The sequence below is a fragment of the Cuculus canorus genome, chromosome 2 (assembly GCF_017976375.1).
Source record: "Cuculus canorus isolate bCucCan1 chromosome 2, bCucCan1.pri, whole genome shotgun sequence".
Lineage (NCBI taxonomy): Eukaryota > Metazoa > Chordata > Aves > Cuculiformes > Cuculidae > Cuculus > Cuculus canorus.
Genome location: NC_071402.1, coordinates 146,611,661 through 146,638,589, shown reverse-complemented (window position 1 = coordinate 146,638,589; position 26,929 = coordinate 146,611,661). Strand labels below are relative to the sequence as shown.

The following is a 26,929-nucleotide window of genomic DNA, read 5'->3' as shown; positions in this document are numbered from 1 at the left end:
CTATTCCTCTGCTAATTTAGTAAATCTTAAAAAAATACTATGTTTTGCTGCACAATTTCAAGGATTTAGATTGTTCAAACTGTTACTTTGCCTCAAACAAATCCCCTTACTATAAATATCTGAAAGGTCAGAAAAGTTATCTTTCTAAGGGGAACCCACTTCTTGAGGACAACATATGGACAAAGCAGCTCTCCTTCAGACTTCGGTTCAGCAACCTCAAAGCTATTCAACCAAGTATTTAAATATTTCAAGACTGATCTGAAAGGAAATTAAGTAATGGGAAGTATATTCTCATTCAAGAGCTCAGGGCCAATTTCTTCAAAAGTATTTAATTTTACTAAGTAGTAAAAGTACAAAGTGAGTCCATAGGGTTTGCAAAATCACATTATTAACATCTGCTTAACTCCCACTGAAACAGGCAGCTACATTAGCACATGACATGATTGAAATTTGCTCTGCTGTAACTCAAAAAAAATCTAGTATAAGAGAGATGTCAGCTATTTTTTTTTTTTACTTTTACACTTAACATTTGACACCATGTTTTACACTTACATTTTTCCACAGTGCAAATGCAAATCTGAAGGTTTGGGAAAGTTTGGGATCCTGTATTTTATGATGAAGCTGGTGAACACCATTCATTAGTACCTAACACCTGACATTAATGAGAGGTCGAGTTCTTCACTCCAGTGGATCTAAACCTAGCAATGGCCAATCAGGCAAAAAATATGGCACACTGATATTACTGAAATTGGTTAAATAAGAAAAACGCTTTAAATAATTGGGAAATAGATTTTAGAATAACAGACGATAGCAATAATATGTTTTGCTGACTATGCTTTGAGTCTTTTCCTTATGTTTTTGCTTCTCAGTATGAACATTACTAGGTTTGCGGAGAGAAATAGATCCTTGTTTCGAACATGCACAACAAAAGTGTTCATTGTGTCAGTTCTGGATATCAGTAAATAAATCTGTCATCTCAGATTTAACGTACAGGCAGCCACCGTGGAATTAAAATAAAGAGTTCTTTACACCTTCTTGTATTTCATGGCTGATCATTTCAAGAAACAAAACCTATATTGTTGTCTTTGTTACTGAACACTGACACTGATTTTTCTTTCACTAGGGAGAGAGGAATTGTGACTATACGGTCATTCAAACCAAGCACTGGGCACCATGGGGAAAAGGCTAAGCTAAGACAATAATGAAAGAGTGGAGCTGAAAAGAGAAATGTGATGTTTTTTCCTCTCTTCCACATACAGTTTAAACTTCAGGAATCACTGCAGGCAGTACGGACTGTGGATTCTTCTTGCACGGGAAGAAATGTCAGTTCTATGTTAAATAAATTCCTATGCAGGAACCTTCACAACACTGGGAAAAAAGAAACAAATTACAATTTCAGGATCTGAATTTTCCCCTCCTAAACCTGTGCTTTACAATCTCCACCACCTTGCTAATTGCCTACAGTTCCCATGGTTTCTGTTTTATTTTCTCTCACACAGCATATTTAATAATCATTGTTAATAAACCTGAAACAGACTGGGCAGAAAACAAGGAATTCTCCTAATACTGCAACATTATTCATACTTAATGCATTGTATCGACCAGGATTTTTTGTTTTAAAGAGAAAAATGTCATAAACTTCAGCTTGATGACTCAGTCCTTAACAAAATTAATAGAAGTTCAATATCGAACTCTCATTTATGCCACTGAAAATTTTTACCATAACCCCAAAAGAGTAACACGGATCCTGAATTATTCATTCTGATGTTTTAGAGAGCAAAAGAAAACAGACAAGAATGACCAAGAGTGGATTACTCCACAGGACTGCCATTCCCAAGGGAGAATGATCACCTCCAGGGAGGGGGGCGGCATCCACTGCTTCCCTGGGCAACCTGTTCCAGTGCCTCACCGCCTTCATTGTGTCCAATCTAAATCTCCCCCCTTCCAATTTAAAGCCATTCCCCCTTGTCCTGTCACTACAGGCTCTTGTATGAAGTTCCTCTCCAACTTTCTTGCAGCTCCCTTCAGGCACTGGAAGGTAGCTATAAGGTCTTTCCAGAGCTTTCTCTTCTCCAGGCTGAACAAGCCCAACTCTCTCAGCCTGTCCTCATAGCAGAGGTGCTCCAACTCTCTGATCATCTTTGTAGCCCTCCTCTGGACCCATTCCAACAGCTCCATCTCTGTTGGGGATTCCAGAACTGGACACAATACTCCAGGTGGGGTCTCACATGGTAGGTACATTGTCAAGTAGTGTGTCTGGGCCAAAGCAGAGAGGGGTTTTTGCCAGGAAGGTAAACCAGAGTATAAATGCATACGGTGCTTTTGCTCCTGTTTAGGTAAGGGGATATAAAATGCAGCCCGTATCATTCTTGTTTCAGCCTTCCATGGGGCCGCTGGCCAATCCTGCTAATGAATGTAAGTGTTGGCTTTGTACTGATAGCAACTGTTTTACTTGGTAGCAGCTATTTAGATTTTAGCTATTAAAGCTTTTACAATGAAAGCTCATGGGAAGCCGCTACTATAGACATTTTCCACTAGCTGATTATTGGAGAGCTGAGTGGAAAAGCAAGGGATTCCTCAGGTCCTACATGGTTCATGCTACTGAAGGATTCCAAGAAATATTACATCTTCTGCAGATGCAGGCAAGGCTGTAACATGCAAGAAAACATAAAGAAATACTTTGAATATGATCCAACAGAATATATTGGCAGCCTTACCCCTAAAAGTGTATAAGAAGTCTTCCTCTACCATCCCTATTAATAATGTGGTTTGTTTCATTTTTAAATGATAATTTGACGGTTTATTTTCCATGAAACAGCAGGGACTACTGATTAGACACCTTTTACTTACTAACCACTTGCATAGCACTTCAGGCTTTCCATTAGGTGTGCTGAGGATAAATACAGACTAAACTACCTCACATTTCTAGGCTTCATCTCAAGCTTTGTTCCAAAGGTAAATTTGTCCCAGATTTGCGAAACACTTCCACCCAACCAACTTCTGCCTCAGCAGAACTTTTCAGTTTAGCTGGATAAAGTCATATTGCTCACTCCAAGATATCAAATAGCTGTCACTGAAAATTCTTTTAGTATCAATAATACAAATTTTATTATTATAGCAAGGCAAGAGCACAAAACAGATTAGCTCAACCTTTTTGCCTCTTCTGAATTATGACAGATACTTTGCCATTTCAATCTAATCTACAAAATCGCAAACTACTGAGTTCCTGACACATTTAAAAATTGTCCTAGTTCTTGTAACTGGCCAGAGATATTTATGGGTATATCCCCTTGTGAACTGCATCATACCTCCTAACTGCTGGTACTATTTCAGTTTCCCTACCTTTTTCACCCAATTTGTTATGTTTTGCTATTTTCTCTATTTGCTGCCTTCATTTCCCTTTATGGGGAAAAAAATAAACATTTAGGGCATCCAAAAAGCCCTATGAAACATTTCAAAGAACAGTTGTTTAAGAACTAAAACCCACTCAATCTGTCCATGATGTTTTCATTTCTGGGAAACCAATCCCATAACTTACCACATACCTGCATTCCTGAATATAACGGTATTTTCTTATGTACATGACAAGTGAAGTTATGCCGTGTGTGTGTGTGTGTTTATATACATACACACACAATTAATCTTTCCTTCAATGATCAAATTCATTTATCTGCAAAAATATACGATGTTGGAAGCTTATAACATCTTACATACTTGAAAATCAGTAGGAGTCTTTCAGGATGTGTTTAAACTGCATTTCCCCACAGTAATACTGTCATTCCTCCACATTGAAGACAGTTCAGAGGACTTCAAAAGCTTTTTCCTCTTACCATTTAATGCCATGGTTACTTGCATATTGACTAATGCTTCATTTAGTGGTTTGTGGCAGAATCCCTCAGACACCTATTCTGACCTGCAGGAATTCCTGTCCCAGGCTGAGATGCAGGCAATGCCCCAGATTTAGAGGTTTCACCTCCTCTAACACTGATAAAGTAACAATAAGTCCCTAACTGTGCCCGTCCTGAGCTCAGTGTTTCAATTCAGCTTTCCCTTTGCTCTTCACACAAGTGGCTGTTATGCAATCGTACTGATGGGACTTCCATCTTCCCTGGCCTTTCACTGCTTTAATGCACAAACCCCACTGGCTAACAACCCTGCTCTGCTCTGTAACACAAAAGAAAGACTTCATAGCTCCTAATGTAACCTGCAAATTCAATGTAACACAAAAGATAAGCATTGCTGCTAATGCGAGTATCAGCCACTGAGTGGGGAGGAGTCCAGATTAGGTCTGCTTAAAACCACCAGGAGCTCCAGCCAGCACACGAGGTCCCCAGCAGATCCTGCGATGGCAGGTTTGGCGCAGGAGGAGGCCAGGCATGTGCAAGAGGATCTCTGCAGATTGACACAGAGTGAAACGGCTGTGAATATGCATTAGGTTAGAGATGCACTGGGGCTACCAATTGTACAGATCCAGTTTCACTTGGAGGCATCATGTCCATAAGCTGACCACGCAAAACAGTACAGACCTGCAGAATTAGATGCTTTCAATGCCGAGGAGGAAGTTGGGTGGCAGCTTTCAGCTGCAAGGACAAGGGTGAGGATATGTGATGTGGGAAGCGCTACCTCCTCTTCTGCTGCCACGGCCTGGGTGCTGGAGCTCAGCCAATGGGTGCCTTCCGCTGCCCCAAGAGATCTTCTTCCCCTAGTTCTCTACATTTCCATTCTATACTGTGTTTCAGCCTGACTCTCTCGGGAGTACACTTCAAGGGGTTGATGGGATTGTTTTTTTTTTGTCAAATCCCGAGCAATTCTTTATTCAGGAGGATACAGGACATTCCGCAGTAGAAGCTGAAACTATTTTTATGGACACTTTGTGAAGAAGAAAAGCTGAGAGAGATGGACAGGTACTAGAATCTGCTGAAGAAAACAAAGTTCCAGTTTTCTTCTCTTCCCCTTCACTTCAATTCCCTGAAGCTTTGTTTACACTGTAATTTGTAAAAAGTTCATTGTTTGTGTTACCATACGAAGAGGACAGTGCCAAAACCTCCAGCCTTGTATCATTGGATTTACCTATTCTTAGTAAGTCAAAGAATCCAGACAAATACATTCCTCAGGGGGGGCAAACAACAGGTTCAAATGACATTTAAAATAATTGCTTTTTCTATTAGCAACTGCCATAGAAATTCCTTATCTAATGCAATTGATACAAAAAAATTAAATGCTTGCATGTAAATTCACATACTGAAATTGTCAAGGAAAATTCAGCTCAAGTCTGAAATTATAAAAAAAAAAATCTCAAATGTGAAAAACAGATGCCGATTTGCAATCTGTGTATTTCAGAGAAAATTCACAACTGAATTTTGCCCTGGTTTCTTTTTCTAAAAGAAAGTTCTTTTAGAAAAGTTAAAGCAAAAATGTTGCAGCTGGGATTGGATTTGTAAGCACACAGCTTCAGCTAATGCATGGTTTAGCTATCTGCATGCTTTAAGGAGCAGAACAACTTTGTTCTGCCACATGCCAGCAAAAGAGAGCAGAACAAAAAAAGCCTTTCTGATGTACCACAATGACAGGCCACCACAGGAAAGCAATGATTTCATGGTCTAGAATTCTCACAGGTCATAAACACTGAAGCTGTTGGCACTAGGATTCAGAGGCAGATTCATTATTAAACAGGGAAGCAGAAGAATCAGGTCAGTCCTTTGTTCACCGAAGCTCTGTGTCAGGGTGACGTGACCATAATTTCTCTAGATGAAGTCACTACTGCTGCCTTATACTTTGTAGTAGTTATTTCTGTCCACTGGAAGAAGTTGATCCAAACAAGGCATTGAATCCAAGCAGATCTGGAAGATTATGTGACAGCATTCAAGAATACCCAAGATATACCCAACTGTTTTCCTAGGATCCAAGAATCAGACCTCTAGTTTCTTAGAAGATGGCTTTAGAACTGGTGCCATGCTACTTAAAGCACCATTAAAGTACACATTCACACTAGGGACTCATTCCTATGGTAAAATAAAAGGTGCATACTTGCTGGCAGTAACGAGTAAGTGAAATATTTAACGTTACAAGTGCTGATGGTGATTTAGAAATCTAAGCCACTTTTACTTCTGTGCAAGGCAACTACGTCAAGAAGTAGGAACGTATTTTTTCATCTGTTTACAACTCTGATAGCACTAATGCAGAATTACTGTAACTACAACAAGGGACTTGGGTTTTTTTGTGGGGGTTGTGCAAGTCCTGCAATTCTTCTCACCCTCACACCCTTTACTTCAAAATTGAAGGAAGGTGTCACAAGCAAAAGACTCTCTTTACTCATCTCCTTATATAATGTTGATACTGATGAAGCCCCACAGCACTGTCAAATTATCCCCAGCAGCTTTTGTTTTTAACAGGAGCTGTTCTTTTTATGTCAAGTCTACCTTCAACTATTATTGATTATATTCTAGTACTTGATAAAGCCAGCTAAAGTTTTCATATACAGCATGAGTTTTTACTTTAAAGCCACAAGAAGAACAGGATGTAATTATACAAATAAGGTGACCACCAACACTTTCCAAACACTGCTAGACCGCGTATCTACACCAAGATAGTTCTGCCATTCTAATGCACAATATTCAAGATTATTTGCTGTATTTTACATGTTGTTTCTGTGCCATTTGCTCAATACAACCTGGTCTTCCTCCTAGATTTATGGCAATACAATGTGCACCAAGAAATTTAACATCTTGCTACTTAAAGTACGATTAATGGCTGTTGGTATTGACACCACAGAAGATACAAATAAATTTGCCTGTCTTTATTTCCTGGTTTATTTTAAAACTACGCACACCAAATTCTGCCTTATAACCCTCCTAGCACACCAATTCCTATTTTTTTGGCCTCCCCTTTTTTCCACAGGAGAATGTTTAGTTTGCCTGAAATACATGAAAGAGAAGTATGGGGTCATAGGATTATCTGTGTTGCTTAAATATAAGGCAGCAAGTGTATCACAGCTGCCAGTTCCCAAGATGCTGTTCCCATGGAGAATAATTTGTACTGATGTCTAAAGTAAAGGGGAATGAAAACTCAGAGGCAGTGAAGCAAGAAAACATATAGATAAGAGAAGAATTAGCTCTAGACTTAAGTGTGCTGCAGAATATCTTACATGAAGGAGGTGTCTTACTAGTGTCTGGTTTAGTAAAGCAATCATCACATAAGTAAATCTTCCTCTGCCTGTTGACTGTGTGCTTCACTAACAGTGAATTCAAAGGGGGCAGCAGCGCTATTTCCAAAGATTTTCTAGCTTCTAAGTTTTACTGCATTAGTTACCACAGCATCTCAGTCTAAGTGTCAGAGATACAAGGAAAACCAAAACAAAACATGAAACTAAATTATGTAAGTACACTGAGTAAGCCTGAAATTGTACAGTTTCACGAATGTGGGGTTTTTACACTTTGTTATTTGCTGCTCTCAATCTGTAAAGACCACTGACATCTTCACAAAGGATACTGTCCAGTGCCTTAAGTGACCCTTACAAACTCGCAGCCATTCTGGACAACTAATGCAGGAATACTCGTCATCTATCACCATAACAAGATGTTTGGTGTATCATCACCAAAAAATATCTCCAGCTACTAACAGCTGAAAGTCTCCACTAATTCTGAAACACAGTGCACGTAGTATAAAGGGCATGAAAACACAATTTTTTTTTCAAATCAAATTGCACCAAACCAACCATTCTAGAAGGAACACAAGAAATAGTCTATTTGTACTGCTCTGACACCTGCCTTTCTTCAACCTGCCATCCTGTTACATCTTTTTTTAATGGGAAGAGCCTGCTGACCATATCCACACAACAGGAGTAAACCCAAGCACAGCTTTCTTGGCTAAGAGCGTCAGTCATTTTCAACCTCTGGTTCGGTCACTCGTCAGTGACTTTTCGCAGATTGTCTAGAAGAGGACCCAGAAAAGCAGGTTCATACACACTATGAAACAATAATTTTCAGCATCATAATCTATGTCTGTTACCACTTTTGGTTTACTTATGCTCAGTAGCTTATCTTCTAAATCTTGGGTTCTTTTAAAGCATGGTGGTCACTACATATCTTTTGTCATTACCTTTAGTCTATGCAACTTAAATTCTCATCAGTTCTGTGGTTCCCTCAAGATGCATTGAAAAAACAGAAAGAGCAGAAAGACACGGCACTTTGGATATAGATACTAAACTTTCCATATGCATCTAGGCTGCATTCACGCAGGTATGTTTGGGTTTATATTTGAGTTGATTTCTCAGAACCTGTCAGAGACACTAAGTGGGCACTCCATTGCAGAGGCAGGCAGACGTTTTCAACAACCGTCAATTCAAGTAAAAAACCCCAAAATTCTGATTACAGAAATGTATTCAAAACAGAATTAAGGAGAGCGCTAAAAGCTAGGTTGACCAAATTCCTTATGAAGACCACACAGCAGCAGAGAGCAATATGAGTCTGCAGTGATGTGCGGCACTTCAGTCAGTAAACACGTCACTGAAAAATGCAACGTTCCTTACCAACAAAGGACAACCGTAAATAATTTGTTGCTTCAGCTGTTAAGGCTTTGGATTGTTTCTGGTTCTACCCTTTCAATTCCTCTACCCCCTCCTATCTACTGCTGGTTTTATATATAGCCAACACTACCATATGTCACTTTGTCACCTGCCACAAATGCACCATCACTCTTTTCTGATGAGATCTTTGCTGCTTCTAATCTTCAGGTTTCTGGCATTAGGAAAACTAGGAAGCGAGGAAAGAGGTGTTAAAAAATAAAGTCTGAACTAAGACTCCATAAATGTGAACAGTTTTTCCATCATGTTTTTAATTTACATGATAAACTAAGCTAAATAAGCTAAGGCAAACTAAGCCATATATGCTGCTCTCTCTCTCAAAAATAATAAGATAAAGCTAAATAAAAAATACTATTTTTGAAAGGGATACAATTACCTTGCTATGGGGCAGAATTTTGTATGTTTTTAGCAACAGAAAACATGTATCATTTGAAAGACTGATAGGCTTTGTGAAAGGTGGAAAAGGTGATTTGACTTTTTTCTTCTTCTTGCACTTTATCAGGTGACTCCAATGTTCTTACCTAATTTCTCCCAGAAAGATATATATCACTGACAAAAAAATCAAAAAATTAAATACAAACAAGTCTGTAGATGGAAAGAGGAATTGGGAAAACATCTCTGGGCTGAAGAGGAATACATGAATAGAAATCTTTACAAGATGCCTTTTTCAAATATTTATCCAATTACCAATGCATAAATGACCAAGCAAACGGCCCACTAGCTCAACATATAAAAATAATTCATTAAGACAGTGATGCTTGAAGGGACAGGTTTATTACATCTCCTACACCTTTTTGTTTCTGAGCTGGTGACCAAAGCAGTAATGAAAACCTTAAGCCAGAAAACATTTACAGCAAATTTAGTTTCAGGTTCTAAATGAAAACCACAATGTATTTGTGCTGTTAATTAAAACACTACTTGGTTCTCCTCCCTTCTCACATCTCAGGTGATTCTCTGACCTTGCAACGGCATTTCCATACAGTAATGCTTAAAAAACTACACTAAACACAACATAATCCTAAATAATAATCCATTTTTAATTACATGTATTAGGATACCTTGCAAATAAAAGACACTCATTAATATTTACTGACAGGTACTGTATTTTTTGGCAACCATGGAACAAACCAGAAGAAAAATCAAAGAATTATTCTATAATCATGAGTGAAAGAAACAAAATAGAGAAGATCTACATCTAAATCCAGGATCCACCGAAGTGTAAAGGATTCATACGGCAAAACTTAAACCAAAGAAAAAATCCACACTTACAGCAGATTTTTTTTTTAATTCTTAGTGCAAGAAACATAACCAAGTTAATCACAGAATTGGTACTAATTAAGAATATGGAAAATTCTCCTATACAGAGGTAGAGTCCAGTGCACAAGGCTAAAACGATATTCAATAGTCTAAACAAGACCGAGCCAGGTTTTACGGAATCCACTTTTTAAAGTATCAGACTGTATGTACATACATACAATAAATAGACTATACAATCTTTAAAGTAGTTTAATAAACTTCACAAAAATTATAGTAGATGCATTGAGATCTTTACATAATCCAAAGTTCATATCTCTATGACCCAGAAATGGATAAAACCAATATTCCTCATATCAAGTCAAATGGAAAATAGTTTAGCAAAGTATTGATAAATCAAAATATTTTACGTATTTTAAAGCCTAAATTTATACTTATAAAGGATGAATTTCAAATGCTCTGCAAACGTTCCTTTTGAGACTATATGTAAAGAGGTTTCAAATGCTGTAATTTGCATTTGTATTGTTATAAACACTTTCCTTACATTCCACATTCAAGGGAAAAATGGACTTGGACACTCACAGTTCCGATGCATTGGCACAACAAGAAGTAATGAGAATTAGATTATTTTAAAGGCCCGAAGGACATCAGGAGAATTTATGGACAAAAACTTCATGTCTTAAACTACACAAATCACATTAGAAAGTTAACAGAAAACTGTTTGGTATTACTACTTCAATCCTGTCAGTGCCTCTCTGCTTGGAGGCATCTGATTAGCATTGCACTGGAAGTCAAGCGTGCATCTCTGGGCCCCCGAGGTTTGCAACAAGCCCATAGGGCTTAATAAAACAAAAGCAGAATCGTTATGGTTTACCACAGTAGTGCATAAATCAGGGATGTCTGTTGCCACTCATTTCAGTGATAGTCCAAAGAAACGATTTCAGGAAACTGAGAGTTTTCAGCTGTATCTATCTATCTAAATGGTGGAAAGAAAAAAGGGGGGGAAGGGGAAATCACTGTGAGGTGTAATAAAGCAATTACACTGACAAGTTATTTTCTGTAAAATGTTCTTACAGATTCCAAGGGGACAACAGCCACAGTAAGAGGGAACTAGTAACGACAACAGAAGAGCTTAATAATTAGAGTTATGTTCACAGTTTGGTTATTTTTAACTTCTGTAAGCACCTACACTGAAAACCACCAGGGTTTGTATTTTTGTCTCAAAATTGAACATACTTTTGACAAATACCTTGTTAAGATTTCCACTCTGCTCTTCTAGAGGCCTTCTCACTGGAACAATTTTTTTTTTATTTTTTTTTATTTTATACAAACAGACACACTTTGATTTAAAGTAAACATACAAAAATCGAGAATATTGCTTGCAACAATGGACCTGGAGGTGAAGGAATGAACTAGTCGGGCCATAAAAAAAACTAAACAAACAACAACCAAATTCTGCTAAACTTCTAATGCTATGAAAATCTGCAAAAAGGATCACAAGATCTGTTGCAAATTTCAGAGATTTGGCCCAAGTCTTATCATCATCATCTGAATACTTTAATAACTGTATCTTTATATTAAGGAAAAATAAATGATTCCAAGAACTCAGGAAGGCACACGCACCCAAGTATACTATAAATAAAACACATCATGAAATTAACGAAGATCTTCTGATCCCTGTACACACTTTTGGTTCAGCACTATGGTCAAGTTCTCTCTTTTGAAAGACAATAAAAGGCATACAAGAAATATAACATATGCATAATAATTATGAAGAATAATGCTAATAAGACAGTTTACAGAGAAAAGTGCAGTGAAAAAAACCCAACACTATTTATTCGGGGGCTTGTGCTACTGTAAATACAGACTTTGTATTTGCTGCTGTGCAAGGGGCAGAATTTATTCTGGGACGCAGCAATGAGGAATGCAGAACTCAACAAAAAGTAAAAAAAGATATTAAGAGAAGCCTTAAGGATGGAACTCTCCCAACTTCATTCCTCTAGTGCACAGTCGTTTGACTATGTAGTTTATTTTCATGCTGCCATTTTGCTTCATGAGTACAGCGTTTTAGAAAATGGCACAGTTCTTAAATATTTTTCTGCCTCTACTTCATTTTTTTTGTTTCTTCTTCCAAGGATCTGATTTGCTGTATCCTCATAAAAAGGGTAAAGCTGTTAGTGAAAGTGAGAAAAAAAACTCTTGCCCATCTTCTCTCCCAAACACCGATTTCTCCATTTCTCCTTCCATTAGGTATTTTACTCGTGTGCTACACAATGGGGAGGCACTGTAAAGGCAGCTTGACAGATTTAAAAATAAAAAAATCACAAGTCTTTTTTTCTTGAGTCCCCCCACCCCCGGCCCACCCCGAAAAAAATGGATGGATGAAACAGTACGTCCATAGGAATATTCCAGTCTCCTCTGTTAGGAGATAATAGCAGGGGACCATCTAACCACAGTCAGATTGTCAGCACTGACTGACCGTTTCTTTGCAGCTTTCCTGAAGTCCTTATATTTATCTTCACATAAGCGGGAAATGGCCTGTAAGACAAAAGAATGAAGAAAAAAACTCAACTACATTGACCACAGCTGTACAGGTAAAATAAATCTAAACACAGATTCCTAAATATAATTAGAATTACAGAAGAAGAGCTTCTCTCCAAATCCTCTTTCTCATCTCATTAATCTTAAAGAAACACTGACACTGCATGCGCATCGCAGCTAGTTTTGAAAGGAAAGGGACAACTCTTCATGGCCAACATTCCATGATGGCCAACTCTCCATGGTAAAACCGTCCATAGGGAGGGTTAGGGCTAAGGGGAGAGTTAGGGGCTCCCCATGTAAAGTTGTCCCCAGGAGAGCTGATCACATAGAGATGTCCTGCAGAGAGCTGGCTTGCAGAGAGTTGTCCTAGACCCATTTGGAAGGACTTGGCATATTCCAAGCTTTTTCTTTACAAGTTAACCACCACAAATCTTATCAAGATAGATGACAATGCTTACTCACTGCTATATGGTAACTAACTATAGCACTTCACTGGTGAAATGTGTGTAAGATGTAATAAAACAATTACAGAAACTGTGTGTTTGCAGAATTTATAAAGAGGATGGCTTTGCATTTTTTTATTTCCTAAAAAGTCTTGTAGTAATTATACTTTTCCCTGCCAATAAATGGTCTGGCAGAATAATTGCCCTGCTTTGCTTACAGAGCTGATGTTTACCTGCTTTTTAGAAGGAGATAGGCTGACCACGCAGAAGTCACTATCTCATACAGTACCAGCGGGAAAGGTAACTCATATTCAGAATTATTTAATTTGCATTAAAAATAGATAGAAATGTTAAAAACTTTTTAAAGAGAGAGACAAACATTATTCATATGTCAGCTCCTATTACACTACATGGGAGTTAATGTTTTGTGTTTCTTCTACTGTTTTTAGCTAAGTTTAAAGCAAATATTTATTATGGAACTCAAGCACAAATTTACTATGCCCTAAACCAGCATGTCTATTAAAGTTCATATGGTTGGCAGAGGCTACGGTTGGCACCAACAGGGATGCTAACTCTGGTGATCAAACCCACAGAACTGCAGAGAAAGCTCACTGCAAGGAGTACTCAAGGTCAAATTAAAATTAAGGTTAACTAAACCAGCATTTTCATTTACACAGGGATGCTCTTAAGCGGTGTCTTAAAATAGGGTGTTTAATAAATAAAGTGCTGTACAAACAAAACCAATACAAGTGTTTGATTACAAAACAAGACAATACAAATAAACAGCCTGACTCCACTGATCATGGTTTTCTTTCCTGAACTTTACTTTTATACACAGCAAGTTGTAGCAGTGAAGAGTTTTTCAGTCTTAGTCCTGCAAAGACCAGAGGAAAGTCTGACAGAAATATACAACTTGTACATCTAAAAGCACATTCACCTAACACTTTGGTCAAGCCAGCCACAAAACATGACTAAATTAAAAAAAAAAAAACAAAACCAAAACAACATAAAACCTATCACCACCACCAAGAAACTAATTGCTACTTTTTAGATGGAAACTTAATTTCCTTTTGTTAAGGCCATTCTTGAACACAGTTTTCTTTCCAGGCGTACATGAAGAGAACAGCAGAATAAAATAACTCAAATACTCCTATTCCTTTGTAGACCATAACTAAAGTGCACTTAAAGATGCTTAATAACATTTTATTTCTTTTAACTAGGAACTCTACAGACTAAGGAAGTTTATGCAACCCAGACAGACTTAAAATCCAGTAGATGAATGGCATTTAATCATGAAATAATGTGCCAAAGCACAACTTGGCAAACAGGTGTAATGAGGTGGAGCTCAGCTTATTTCAGCTGCCAAATCAGGCTACTACCTTAGGCATCAAACAGTCAGAGAAGGTAATCACTTCAAAATTGCTTGTTTCACAGGAAAATTTCTGTTCTGGCACTCAGTCAGACAAAATGTAATTTGACTAGGAAGTGGCACTTAATATTGGCATCTCTAGTCCCTGGTTAATCATATGGATAAGAAACACATTGATGGCTGTTTAAAGCAATCCTTTATGTAAAGATACCTCTTAATTTGCAAACAATTTACAAAATTGACATTTGGAGCCTATTTGGCAAGTAAGTTAGTTAACTTTAGCGTAACATATGGGGAAGGAAGACAAAAGCAGAAAATTCCAAATATTGATTACTAGCCTTCAGTTAAAATAAATCCAAATAACTTACAAAAATCTTTCTGTCATCTGATATTTCTGTTGCTTTTATTGCTAGAAAAAGAAACCAATTTCTGATAATTGCAAGGGACTATTTCTCATATGAAATCAAAACATTCTTTAAAACAACACTATTCAATCACATGAAGTTTTGTTGGACTTGATTGCAATTTCTGATATCAGCTATAAAAATGCGTACATATATATTCTTCCACTCCATATATGCATACAGAACTAGAAGTCAGTTCCTCTGCTGAGTTAGTTATGCGACTCCAGATGAGACTTTGTCACTGGTGAAGGGGTAGGTAAGGAGAAAGGAGCAGGAAGAAAGGCAGTAGTTGCAGTATAAATTTTGGCTGCATGCACACATTTGTGCAGAGCAGGAAAGCAGCAGGGCTGGCTATGGCTTCACCGCTGGCAATGCACAAGGCCACATAACTGCAAGTGCCACAACACCCCCCTAAGAGCGGATAAACCAGAATAGAGAGAACTTAGCAGGAACAGACAGCACTAAGTCTGAAAGAGCTACGTATAAGGAAAACGTAATAAAAGAAAAGCTAGGAAATGTGATGATGGGGGTTGTCCTTTATTTATGGAGAGAAAAAAGAACAATCGTGTTACTTATGACGAAAAAGCAGGAAGGTTTGCTCTCCCTTCGCTTCTTGGCTAAGAGCGTTCTGAACATACAAAACACACAGAACTTCAGTCACTGCAACAACGGGAAGCTGGAGAGATATAAGGCCACTTCCCTACTTGTAACTTACATTTTTTTTCACCTCTTTTTTTTTTTTTTGTCTGTTTGATCTATAGGACTGTACCTCTTCAGGGTCAAGAAAATACAGAATGTAGTTCAAAGGGCTTGGACTACATGCTCAAGCCCAATCCCTACAATAAAAAGCTCAGGCATCATACAGTCAGTTAAACTGGGAGTGTATTAACGAATACTCTTACAAAATCCAGCCTTGAAATGAGCATACTGCTAAGATTGCAAGCAGATATAGAATTATAGAATCATAGAGTGGTTTGGGTTGGAAGGGACATTAAAGACCATCTAGTTCCAACTGCCCTGACATGGGCATCTCCCACTAGGTCAGGGTGCTCAAAGACTCATCTAACCTGGCCTTAAACACCTCCAGGGATGGAGCTTCCACAACTTCTCTTGGCAACCTCCCCTTGTTCCAAAGCCTCACCACCCTCACAGTAAAAAATTCCTTCGTAATATCTAATCTAAATTTACACTCTTTCAGCTTAAAACCGCTACCCCTCATCACTACACTGCCTGATAAAAGAGTCCCTCCCTACCTTTCTTGTAGCCCCCTCTTTGAGTACTGGAAAGCTGCTACAAGAGTAGGCATGTTTTGTGGACTGACTCCAAAGAGCAGAATCTGACACATGTTTAGCTCAGCACGCAGGAGAATAACAAGGTGCAAGAGTAGGAAATTACAAAGTAGTGGATTAAGGTTAGTTTGATATCTAACAACCTTCTTGGCTGAAAAATCTCCCATCATAGAAAACAGTTCTCAGGAAAAGCAAAGGAAGCCTTGACATTTGACTAATTAAAAGGAAGGAGAAAACACACTGCAACATATGCAGGTTGGAACAAACTGCTTTGGCGGTGGACAGACTGAATGATCTAATTAAAGGTTATTTGCCATTTTTAACCTGCATGATGCCATACAATGGGGAGGGGAGGGAGAAGTATAATGAAAATGGTTTCCGGCTACCAAGTGGACTGGTATAACAAATTCAGGACACTTTCGGGCCACAGGCTAACGAAAAGTAAGAAAAAAAATACTTTAGTTTAGTCATTTAAAAAAGAAAGCTACTTCTTATCAGCTGTGGGAACATCAAATAAGTTAAAAACATCCACTGCAGATGCTCCAGAAAGTAATTTTTAAAAAGTACTATAACCTCTTACAACACCTCTAAGCCGATGGATCTTGAACAACATTTTCATTTGATGAGAAACAGTGTTTACTAGCCTGGTCCATGGTGGTCTTGGGTTTTGTTTTTCACCACAGGTATGTCAGCCTCGCGATATTTGCAGAAACAGCAATGCAGATTCTGCCATGCCAGATCTAATACTCCAATTTTAGACACAGCTTGAAAATTCCAATTTTAGACATAGCTTGAAAATACAAAATCAGCAAAAATGTGTTATAACATAACCATTTATTTATGAAAGGCTTTTTGCCATCTCAAATGTTAGTTAATAAGTTGGTTTGAATCTTTGGGCTGAGCAAAGTCCTTTCAGTTTACCAGACAAGGTAATACATACATTCACTATGAGTCTGTTGCCTTTCACCACAGACTGCAGCTTTTCTCTCAGTATCAAAAATATGTGATACTACATCTACTCCACTTGACGATCGAGGCAACCGTTTTAAAAACAGAGCACTCTGGGCTGAACAGTACACGAGAGACCTAGAAAAGTGCTGCGAATGCATTTTGATAACTCTTGGCAAGCTAAATGCTTATCTGAGCTCAAGGAACTAGGCTATAAATTATGCTGTCAGCTAGTTTCAAGGACACACTAATGACAACCAAGTATTGCCAGGGAGCAAGGCAGTTCCCATCATGTTCCCTTCCTTCTGGCCACAGAATAGAGGCAAGGAGCTGGTAGACCAAGTTGGTTTCACAGCAGGTACTCATCCCTCTTCCCTGAAGACATCCTCTTTGGCTAGCAGGGTTACTTTGCAGCCAACTTCTGCACAGCAGTACAAAACATGCCCAACATGTGAATTTTTAAAATAATACGGATTTACTGAAAAAGGAATGTTGTTATTTCTTTTAAATATGCCTTCTCTTTAATTAGTACAGAAGAAGCACCAGTATTCTCCGGCTATTTACAGTCATTTCCTATTTTCTTCTAAGGTTTTAGGAGCTACGGTCATTATCTTCATTTGTAACCCACTATTATACATTGTCTGCGATACACACTGACAGTGCCAGGAAGCAGTGTGTATTAAACTATCTTCAAAGAGTAATTCACTCGATTTTAGTATATGTAATGGTATTTACTATGAAGATCCACACTTTAGTAAACTCTCTCTTTTCATTTAAGATTAAAATCCAAATGAATATTATTTTTTTTAATTCTCTTCAACAGAAACAACATCTGATGCAAATTTACATCATACATACTTACATTCTTATTGGAGGTATCTGCAAAATTTAGAAAGACTATTTCAAAAAAATAAGAAATACCCCTTTATGAAACCTGCTTTGATTTTTCCTCCACCACTTTCTGTTCCCAATAAAGCTATAAAAGTCAATTAACCTTCCCACGCACCATTTTCCCCCACAAAAACGTGTATAGTACTGCTTGCCTGTTTTACAGGAGCACTAGGAGTTTCAGAACATGCAAAGCTCACTCTTAACGCACAGGCAAACAACCTCCAGTGCAAAGCTGTTACATAATTAAAGACATGCAATGTTAAAAGCAGTTAGCATCTAAAGACAGATTTCAAAATACATAACAAAATGTGTACACACTCATGTGATAATGCCCTTATTTGAAAAACTTCAAATCAGAAAACTCAGGAAAAACAGATTCTTGTCTTGCAAAGTGCCCACAATTGGCTGATGATTTTAAAATCCCCCTGTGTCTGTCAGAATTCATAGTGCCTTGTATTTCATACGTCCAGACCACCCGACATATGGCTTTCTGCTCATGGTATATTCAGGTCTCATAAGCATTCATGATTAATTCACTTAAAATGTGTGCTCATTTCTGTTTTCTCATTACTGAGAAAAACATCACCGCAGTTAACAGACTTGGATGCACATGAAGTGGAGCAGTAGCAGATAACAAGCACATGGAATAGTTATTTTCAGCAATACCTGTTAATATTCTGTGCTTTAAGATGGATAATTTGTTTTAAGAAATCAAATGAACACACAAAACCAGACTCTGAACAGTCATTGTAAAACTTGTAGGTACTTTCACAAGGAAAATTCAGACAACTGGAACTGAAAAAGAAATGGAAAGCAAGACAAGATATGAAGCATATCAGGCCAAAAGCTGTCCCTGTGTCCATGAATATCCAAAGCACAAACAAAACAGTTACTAGAATATCATGTGACCCAATTCTCATATCTCATGGGAATGCTGGGAAGAGATGGGAGAAGGGAGAAACAATGCAAAGATTCCAAATCTCTCTATATATTAAACTCTGAGGAATCTGAAAAGAAAATGTCTTACCTCAAGTTTATACGCCCGGTCCCTGCTGAGGGGCTCCAAAGGAAAACTCAGGTTATTTGCTTCTGCCAGGGAGCGCAAATCAAAATAATACTTGGCATAAACACTGGAGGGAACATTAATATTGAACTGCAACAGCTCAAGAAACTGGCGTTCCAGCTCATTCCTGCAGAAAGAACATAAATTCAGAGTCTGCATTCCAAATGCAATTTGCTTTAAATTGCAAATAGTATAAACCAAGTTCATGTTTTATGCTTGCCAGATGCAATTATCCCAGCTTAAGGTTTGACCTACTCTACCACATTCTATCAGGACATATTTGCAAATGAGGAACTGAAAGAAGCTGCACCTTGCAGCTGCTACTGTGATGCCAATCAAACCCAGACACAAACTTTACCTAGCAGAAGGGCACCTTTATCAACTTAACTAATACAATCTGGGAAAAAAACACTAGCAGAAAAAAATCTTTCTTGTAGTTGCTGCTGTAGGTCCACTAGGTGGATCTGCACGCACAGCTATGCCAACACAAAATGCAGACATGCCCTGAATTTGTCAGATATCTCTCATAAATGCTGCAAATGACTAACACCTAAATTACTGGAGAACTTATTTACTCTCTTCAGCCTTTCATAATCATTTAAAATCAGTCATGGGAAACTCGATTTTTTTCAGCATACCATCTTAGCTTTATGAACAGAACGAAGAATTTCTTCCCTAGGAAACACAACCAAAATTCACAGTGGTGATCATTCGTTTTTCAGTATCTAAACCAAATTTGTTTGTCAAACTACCTCATGGGAATAGACGTCTCATCTGAGCTCCCACCCCATGAGAACTTTGGTATAGCAATCCATTATTACTTACACCAGCACATCAAAAAGTGTGTTAAGAAATAAGGAAATCAACAAAATTAAGGACTGGAAATTTTCATAAATTGCATGGTAGCTAGAAATCCTACATACTACTTATAGAGGGACATACGATGTATTCAAAACAGTGATTTTAAGATATGAGAATAAAAAATAACAAATGGGTGGTAAAAGCTATACATGTTCAATAATGAGTAGATGGACTGCATAGCTGTATTAGCAGCAGGTATTGACTGACTATGATATTGCATTTAAGTTACATTTTGACTGCAGTGTAATGTGCAAGGAATGTGCAGGCAGTTGGCAACAGAAGCGGAAGGATCTGAGGATAAAAAGTATTGGTACAGTAGTTTTTCAACATGATTTTTCTTCTCACTTTTTACTCTTACATCACTCTTACATCACAATCACTGTCTTTCCTTACCTTCATTCTCTCTCTGCCACAATGTTAACATAACGATAAATATTAATTAACTATCTAGAAGTTGGATATGGACTCTTTGGCATGAATTCATATTGTCGAAGATTCTAGCTTTCAAAAAATTCAAATTAAAAAATAAAAATTGTAAGACATCTATCAACAAATACGGAAGATCATCTTTAAATGTCCTTTTATACTGCAAAGAGTTTACTTTCTGCAAGCTAATCTTAAAGGCCTATGTTAATGGATAATATAAAGCCTATTTTAATGGAGAAAGACATTAGCTGTACCTTTTTGAAGAGCATCCCCAAATCTTTAACAATACACAGACTCAGATTCTACCTATCCCCTAGCTCCCAGATTTGAAGGTTAGATCAGCAGACTAACTGCAGGGAAGAAAGAACAAAAAAGATACAGGTATCTCTTACTTGAGCTAATGTAATTCATTTCACCACCATACCCTTCTTCATCAGACTGTTTTAGCACAAGCTCTCCTGTAGCCATTCTCCAAATCCACAAAGTAACTCAAAGTAATACTACGTAGATGAGTGCCGACACATACTGCACTTCAGTCCTCTCAAGTCCCCTGCTAGCTTCCAGGCACAGTTCAATGTACTGCTGGTGAAGGTGGACGGACGGGTGTCAGGGGTCAGGTGTTAGTGAGGAGACTTCTCCAAAGCACCTTATAGGCAAAAGAAGGTCCACTGGGAAGGTGATGCAACCCGCAGCCAGCAGAAGTGCCCCTACGCTAACACATGAAGCTTGGGTAACAAGCAGGAGGAGCCGGAAGCTACTGTGCTACTTGAAAGCTATGATCTGTTTGCCATCACGGAAACGTGGTGGGATGAGTCCCATGACGGCAATGTGACTATTGATGGCTACAGACTGTTCAGGAGAGACAGACCGGGAAGAAGGGGTGGAGGCATTGCCCTCTATCTCAGGAAAGGGATAGAATGTGAAGAGCTGTCATTGAAGAATAGCCATGAACAGGTTGAAAGCTTGTGGGTAAAAATTAAAGATGGAAGAACCAACGAGATCCTTGTGGTTGGATTATACTACAGGCCACCCGATCAAGGTGACACAAATGACGAAGCCTTCTTCCTCCAGCTAGAGGAGGCTTCACGCTCGCAAGCTCTCATCCTACTTGGGGACTTCAACCACCCAGACATATACAGGTGAAGTAGCATGGCAAGCTGTAGGCAATCCAGGAGACTCCTGGAGTGCATTGAAGATAATTTCTTAGTCCAGCTGATAGAGATCCCCACCCGAGGAGAAGCAATACTGGACCCTATGGTAACCAATACAAGCGAATTCATCAGTGACGTTAGAACGGTGGCAGCCTGGGCTGCAGTGATCATGCACTGGTGGAGTTCAAGGTCCAGAGGGATAGGGGACAGGTGAGGAGTGTAGTCAGGACATTAAATTTCAGGAAAGCAGACTTCCAGCTCTTCAAGGAATTACTTGGTAGGACCCCCTGGGACGTGGTCCTCCAAGACAAGGGAGCAGAACAGAGCTGGCAAATATTTAAGGAAGCTTTCCACAAGGCGCAAGAGCACTCAGTCTCCGTATGCAGAAAATGAGGCAGGAAAGGGCAGACTGGCATGGCTGAGTCGAGACCTGCTGGTTAAACTAAAAAAGAAGAAGGAGTTGCACAGACAGTGCAAGCAGGGACAGGAACCTGGGATGTGTAGAGAGACACTGCCTGGTTGTGTAGGGATGAAGTCAGGAAGGCCAAGGCACAGCTGGAGCTGAACTTGGCAAGGGAAGTAAAGAGGAAGATCAAAGAGAACGTACCCCCGCTGATGACTGGAAATGGGGACCATGTATCAACAGATGAGGAAAAGGCTGAGGTACTCAACAACTTTTTTGCCTCAGTCTTCACCAATAACTGCTCTCATCACCCCTTCTGGGTCATGGGACAGCAAGATGGTGACCAGGGGTAGACCCTCTCCCACAGTAAAGGAGGATCAGGTTCGTGAACACCTGAGGAACCTGAACATATATGAGTCCATGGGACCTGATGAGATGCATCCCAGAGTCCTGAGGGAACTGCCAGACGTGGTTGCCAAGCCACTCTTCATGATATTTGAAAAGTCATGGCAATCAAGAGAAGTCCCTGGTGACTGGAAGAAGGGTAATGTTGTGCCCATTTTTAAAAAGGATAGAAAAGATGACCCTGAGAACTACCAATCTATCAGCCTCACTTCTGTGCCTGGGAAGATAATGGAACAGATCCTCCTAGAAGCTATGCTAAAGCACATGGAGGACAGGGAGGTGATTAATGGCAGCCAACATGCCTTCACCAGGGGCAAGTCCCATCTGACCAACTTGGTGGCTTCCCATGATGAGGTAACCGCAGCAGTGGACACGGGTAAAATGATGGATGTGATCTATCTAGACTTCTGTAAAGCCTTTGACACAGTCCCACACAACATCCTTCTCTCTAAATTGGAGAGATATGGATTTGATGGCTGGACGGTAAGGTGGATAAGAAACTGGTTGGATGGTCATATTCAGAGAGTACTGGTCAATGGCTCAAAGTCCAGATGGAGATCCGTGACAAGTGGTGTCCCTCAGGGGTCAGTACTGGGACCAGTGCTGTTTAATATCTTCATCAATGATATTGACAGCGAGATTGAGTGCACCCTCAGCAAGTTTGCAGATGACACCAAGCTGAGTGGTGTAGTTGCCACACCGGAAAGATGGGATGTCATCCAGAGGGACCTGGACAGGCTGGACAAGTGGGCCTCTGAGAGCCTCATGAGGTTCAACAAGGCCAAGTGCAAGGTTCTGCACCTGGGCAATCCCCATTTTCAGTACACAATGGGGGATGACATGCTGGAGATCAGCCCTGCAGAGAAGGACTTGGGGGTGCTGGTCGATGAGAAGCTCGACATGAACTGGCAATGTGCGCTTGCAGACCAGAAGGCCAACTGTATCCTGGGCTGCATCAAAAGAAGCGTGGCCATCAGGTCAAGGGAAGTGATTCTGCCTCTCCATTCCTCTCTTGTGAGACCTCATCTGGAATACTGTGTCCAGTTCTGGAATCCTCAACATAAGACGGAGATGGAGCTGTTGGAATGGGTCCAGAGGAGGGCTACAAAGATGATCAGAGGAGGGCTGGAGCACCTTCCCTACGAGGACAGTCTGAGAGAGTTGGGCTTGTTCAGCCTGGAGAAGAGAAGGCTCAGAGGAGATCTTACAGCAACCTTCCAGTACCTAAAGCGGGGAGCCTACAGGAAAGCTGGAGAGGGGCTACTCGTAAAGGCTTGTGGGGACAGGACCAGGGGAAAAGGGTATAAACTGGAGAGGGGCAGATTTAGACTGGGCATTAGGAAGAATTTCTTCACCATGAGAGTAGTGAGACACTGGAACAGGTTGCCCAGGGAGGCTGTGGCTGCCCCATCCCTGGAGGTGTTCAAGGCCAGGTTGGACGGGGCCTTGGGCAGCCTGATCTAGTGGGGGAGGTGGAATTAGATGATCTTTAAGGTCCCTTCCAACCAGTAACTATACTATGATACTACAATACTTACAAAACTCAGAAAGGTCTGCATGATGTTTTGCAAGATGCACTTAACGCTGAATGCTTCACAGCACTTGAAGATTTTGACCTAGTGTTTTTCTGCCTTATTGACATAAACAATGAACACCCGTGTCTTGTGCAGAGCTAGGTACTTCAAAACCATAATACTGCACAGTCCCAACTACTTGATAAATAAGAAAGAAAAAAAATCCACCACACTAGGGATAGGAGGAAAAAATAACTTGAAAAAAAACTGGCAGCAGAAATATAAACATCAGGTCAACAAGCACCAAAACCTTTGCTAGAGGGTTCACCAGGAGTCCCTAACACAAAGCCCATGAGCCAGATCACCAAGTATCACATAGAGAGCAAAGGATGCCCAAAGGCTTCTGGTTGTGCAATTTGTGAGAACCCTAAAATCTTTAAGAAAATGTTAGGAAGATAAACATTTGAGGACAAGGACTCATCACAGTTTGACATAGGGAATGTGGAGTGCAGGAAGAGGACCAACGTTAGCACAGGCACATGGGTCTGCCATGTGAGTAATGGTGTTATGAAGGTCCAAACAAAACTTCTAACAGTAGCACTATCACACGTGTTTTGTCAAAAGCAATAACCTCTTTCTTTTTATTTATTTCCTTTCACACCATCACAGCAGACCTCAGCACCTGCCTTTAAAAAAAAGCCCTGAGAATAAGCAATTTCAAAACTCATATTTATCACCATTCCTAATTAATACCATCATATGGCACAGTCAAATCCGTCAGTCTCCTTCAAGCTGTTCAACATTCTACTTCAACTCGTGTCCCAGCTTCAGAAACTTTTAAAGGCTCTCAGATTTGCCCTGAAGGAGAAGTGAGTGGAAGAAGGCCCTTACTGCCACTGAATACCCGACAGTATAAGAAAAAGATCAAGGGAAAAGTAGCTTTGCAAAATCATTCAAGAAACACTCAAAACCATCAATGAAGCATTACCACATTACTCTGCATGGAATAATATTGCACACAGGAATGTGAAGGGTCTGATTCTAGCTTGTTGCCCTCTCTCCCCCCCTTTTATTTTGGAAATCTCATTCTGTCTGGGTTGTTTCAGAAAAGAAGTATCATCAACCATCCTTAAAGTAGATTATACATTTAAAAACACACACTGAAATGGCCTTAAGTGGTATTTCTCACCTCTATTTTGAAGTGAGAGTTTTCCCCAAAACTAATGAAAGTACCTACAGCAAGGCAAGCTTTTTGTTTTTCACTTTGACTCAGGAAAAAACCCACACATTACAAATTGCTTGTTAATACAAATTTAGAAATAACTTTCCTAATACTTGAGCTATGACAGCTACTCACAATTTATATGTCTTATCTAGCAGTGTATGAGAATGCTTAATTTAAAGCAATCAGCTGACTCCTAACATTCAACCTTTCCCTTAAAGGTCATTTTTAGCTCAGCTATAAATCTGACAAACTGTTAAGAAACTAATTGAAGGCTGCTTTAGCAAAAATGTTTGTCCTTTCACTGCTTTGAGATTGCAAACTCAGATTCAAAAAACATTCCGGTTGTATAAACATTTCTTCTCATCTACTTCCTTCCTTCCTTCCTCCTCCCAGAGTGCTTATCTACAACACACTATCTTCAGTGGCTGCAATTCTGATTTAAGTCAGTTAAAGCAGAGACAATTCTATATGCTTCTCATTTCAGGTATTTAGCCCTTATTAAAAGAGCTCTGAAACACACAGATACAGTACTAAAACTTCTTTCTAACAATTTCATTGTTATTAGTTCTTACATAAAAAGAGCTGCACAAGCAGACTGAAATGTCACTCTCTAAATGCATGAGCCACAGTGGACTGTCAAGGCACCTGCCTCCCCCTGGGCACCATCCCAGCATCTACTCCAACTGCAGCCCTTCCAGTACCACTCTTAGATGCACACTAGCTTAGGTCAAGGGCACCTCAGAAAGCGTGCAGGGTATGTGACTCAGCTCTGATCGTGTAGATGATACAAAACCCAGACATTTCAGCCTGTATATGTAATACCTGCTAACCAAACAAACAAAAAAAGCACTTGACTATTTAGTGAAATAAGCATTCATTTTAGTATTTGTAAAATTAAGATCTTAATAGTATTTATTCTTATTACGGTTCATTTTATCACTTTTGGAATATAGTCTTGAAATTACTTGGGAGAATCCAGCCAGATATCACTACTCTCTGTGTGGTTACAATATGCACTTCTTAAGAATGCTATTGGGTTAAAAGATGTAAAAATGGAAATTTATCTTTCAACATCTTGGAAATGAACTCAGCAGGATACACCAAAAAAACAGCCAAACTCCAAAGCACTGATTTTGAATAATGGTAATAAATAAGTGGGTGATCATTTATAGGTCATTAGAATCACAACAATTTTTTTTCCTGCCTTTCATGTTGGTCTACTGTCTCTATAGAAATCTAGCATGAAACTAAATGTTTCCAAAGTGAATACATGCAGGGTCATGGGATGTGGACTTTAAATCAAGTCATACATTTAAATATTCTGCAGGTCTATTTTTATCACTGTGCATGAACTTCCAGTTGTAAAACACACTTCAAGCAGAAAACAAAAATACTTCATGTTGTCCACGTAAGCAACTGTCAAGCAGAACTCAGGTCATCTATCTATCTATCTATCTATCTATCTATCTATCTATCTATCAGCATTCACCTTGTTCAGATAAAATGCAGATATACAAACTTTACATCATTTATGAGAGAACTTCCCACTCCCCTCATACACATAGATCTTGGCAGTCATTGACAAAGACAAACATACTGAACTCACATGTCTTCAACCGTGATATCTTTCAGGATCTGGCAGTAATCCACATTCCACACTGCCTGGTCATCCCAAACTTTGGATGCCAGTAGAATTGCACCCAGTACAATTCGTTTCCAGTTTGCTGGACAAATATCTATCTCTGCATAAGTTAAAAGTCTTTCAAGATATACCTGTGGAAACACAATAAAATAAAGACTTAATCTATTTTTCTATTAACTAGAAATGAAAAAGAAAATTATTCTCATAAACTCATTCCAGCAACTTCAAATATTCTGTTCTCAGGAAGATTCTTTTATAAAAGCTGTGGTTTAAATGCATACATTTATGCCAAACTCAAGACTGGATGTGATTAAATTCATATTTCAGTTGGCCTTTGCCTTCTGATTGTATTATGAGAAATAAAATTGTTATTTTTCTGTCTGTAACTGTTGCTAATATAGTCACATGTTGGAATGAATTCCAATGATCACTTAACTAAATTATTAAAATAATAATGTAAATAAATAAAATAGCAATTACTAATGAGGAAGGCAAGGGTATGCTACCACTAAGTTACTA

At 39.1% G+C, this 26,929-nt stretch overlaps 1 protein-coding gene across 3 annotated transcripts in view; it reads right to left on the bottom strand.

Moving 5' to 3' along the window:
* Positions 1-9,351: 9,351 nt before the first annotated feature.
* The window catches only part of CCNY (cyclin Y), a 126,784-nt gene continuing 109,206 nt past the window's right edge, over positions 9,352-26,929 (bottom strand). For 2 of the 3 annotated variants that reach the window (XM_054060636.1, XM_054060635.1), the window contains 3 exons: positions 26,375-26,541; positions 18,748-18,910; positions 9,352-12,373 (listed from right to left, as the gene is read on the bottom strand). In XM_054060636.1, the coding sequence (XP_053916611.1) occupies positions 12,257-12,373; positions 18,748-18,910; positions 26,375-26,541 (447 nt within the window). In that variant the 3' untranslated portion in view covers positions 9,352-12,256. The remainder of the gene's footprint in view (positions 12,374-18,747; positions 18,911-26,374; positions 26,542-26,929) is intronic. The other variant, XM_054060634.1, reaches the window with a different exon arrangement.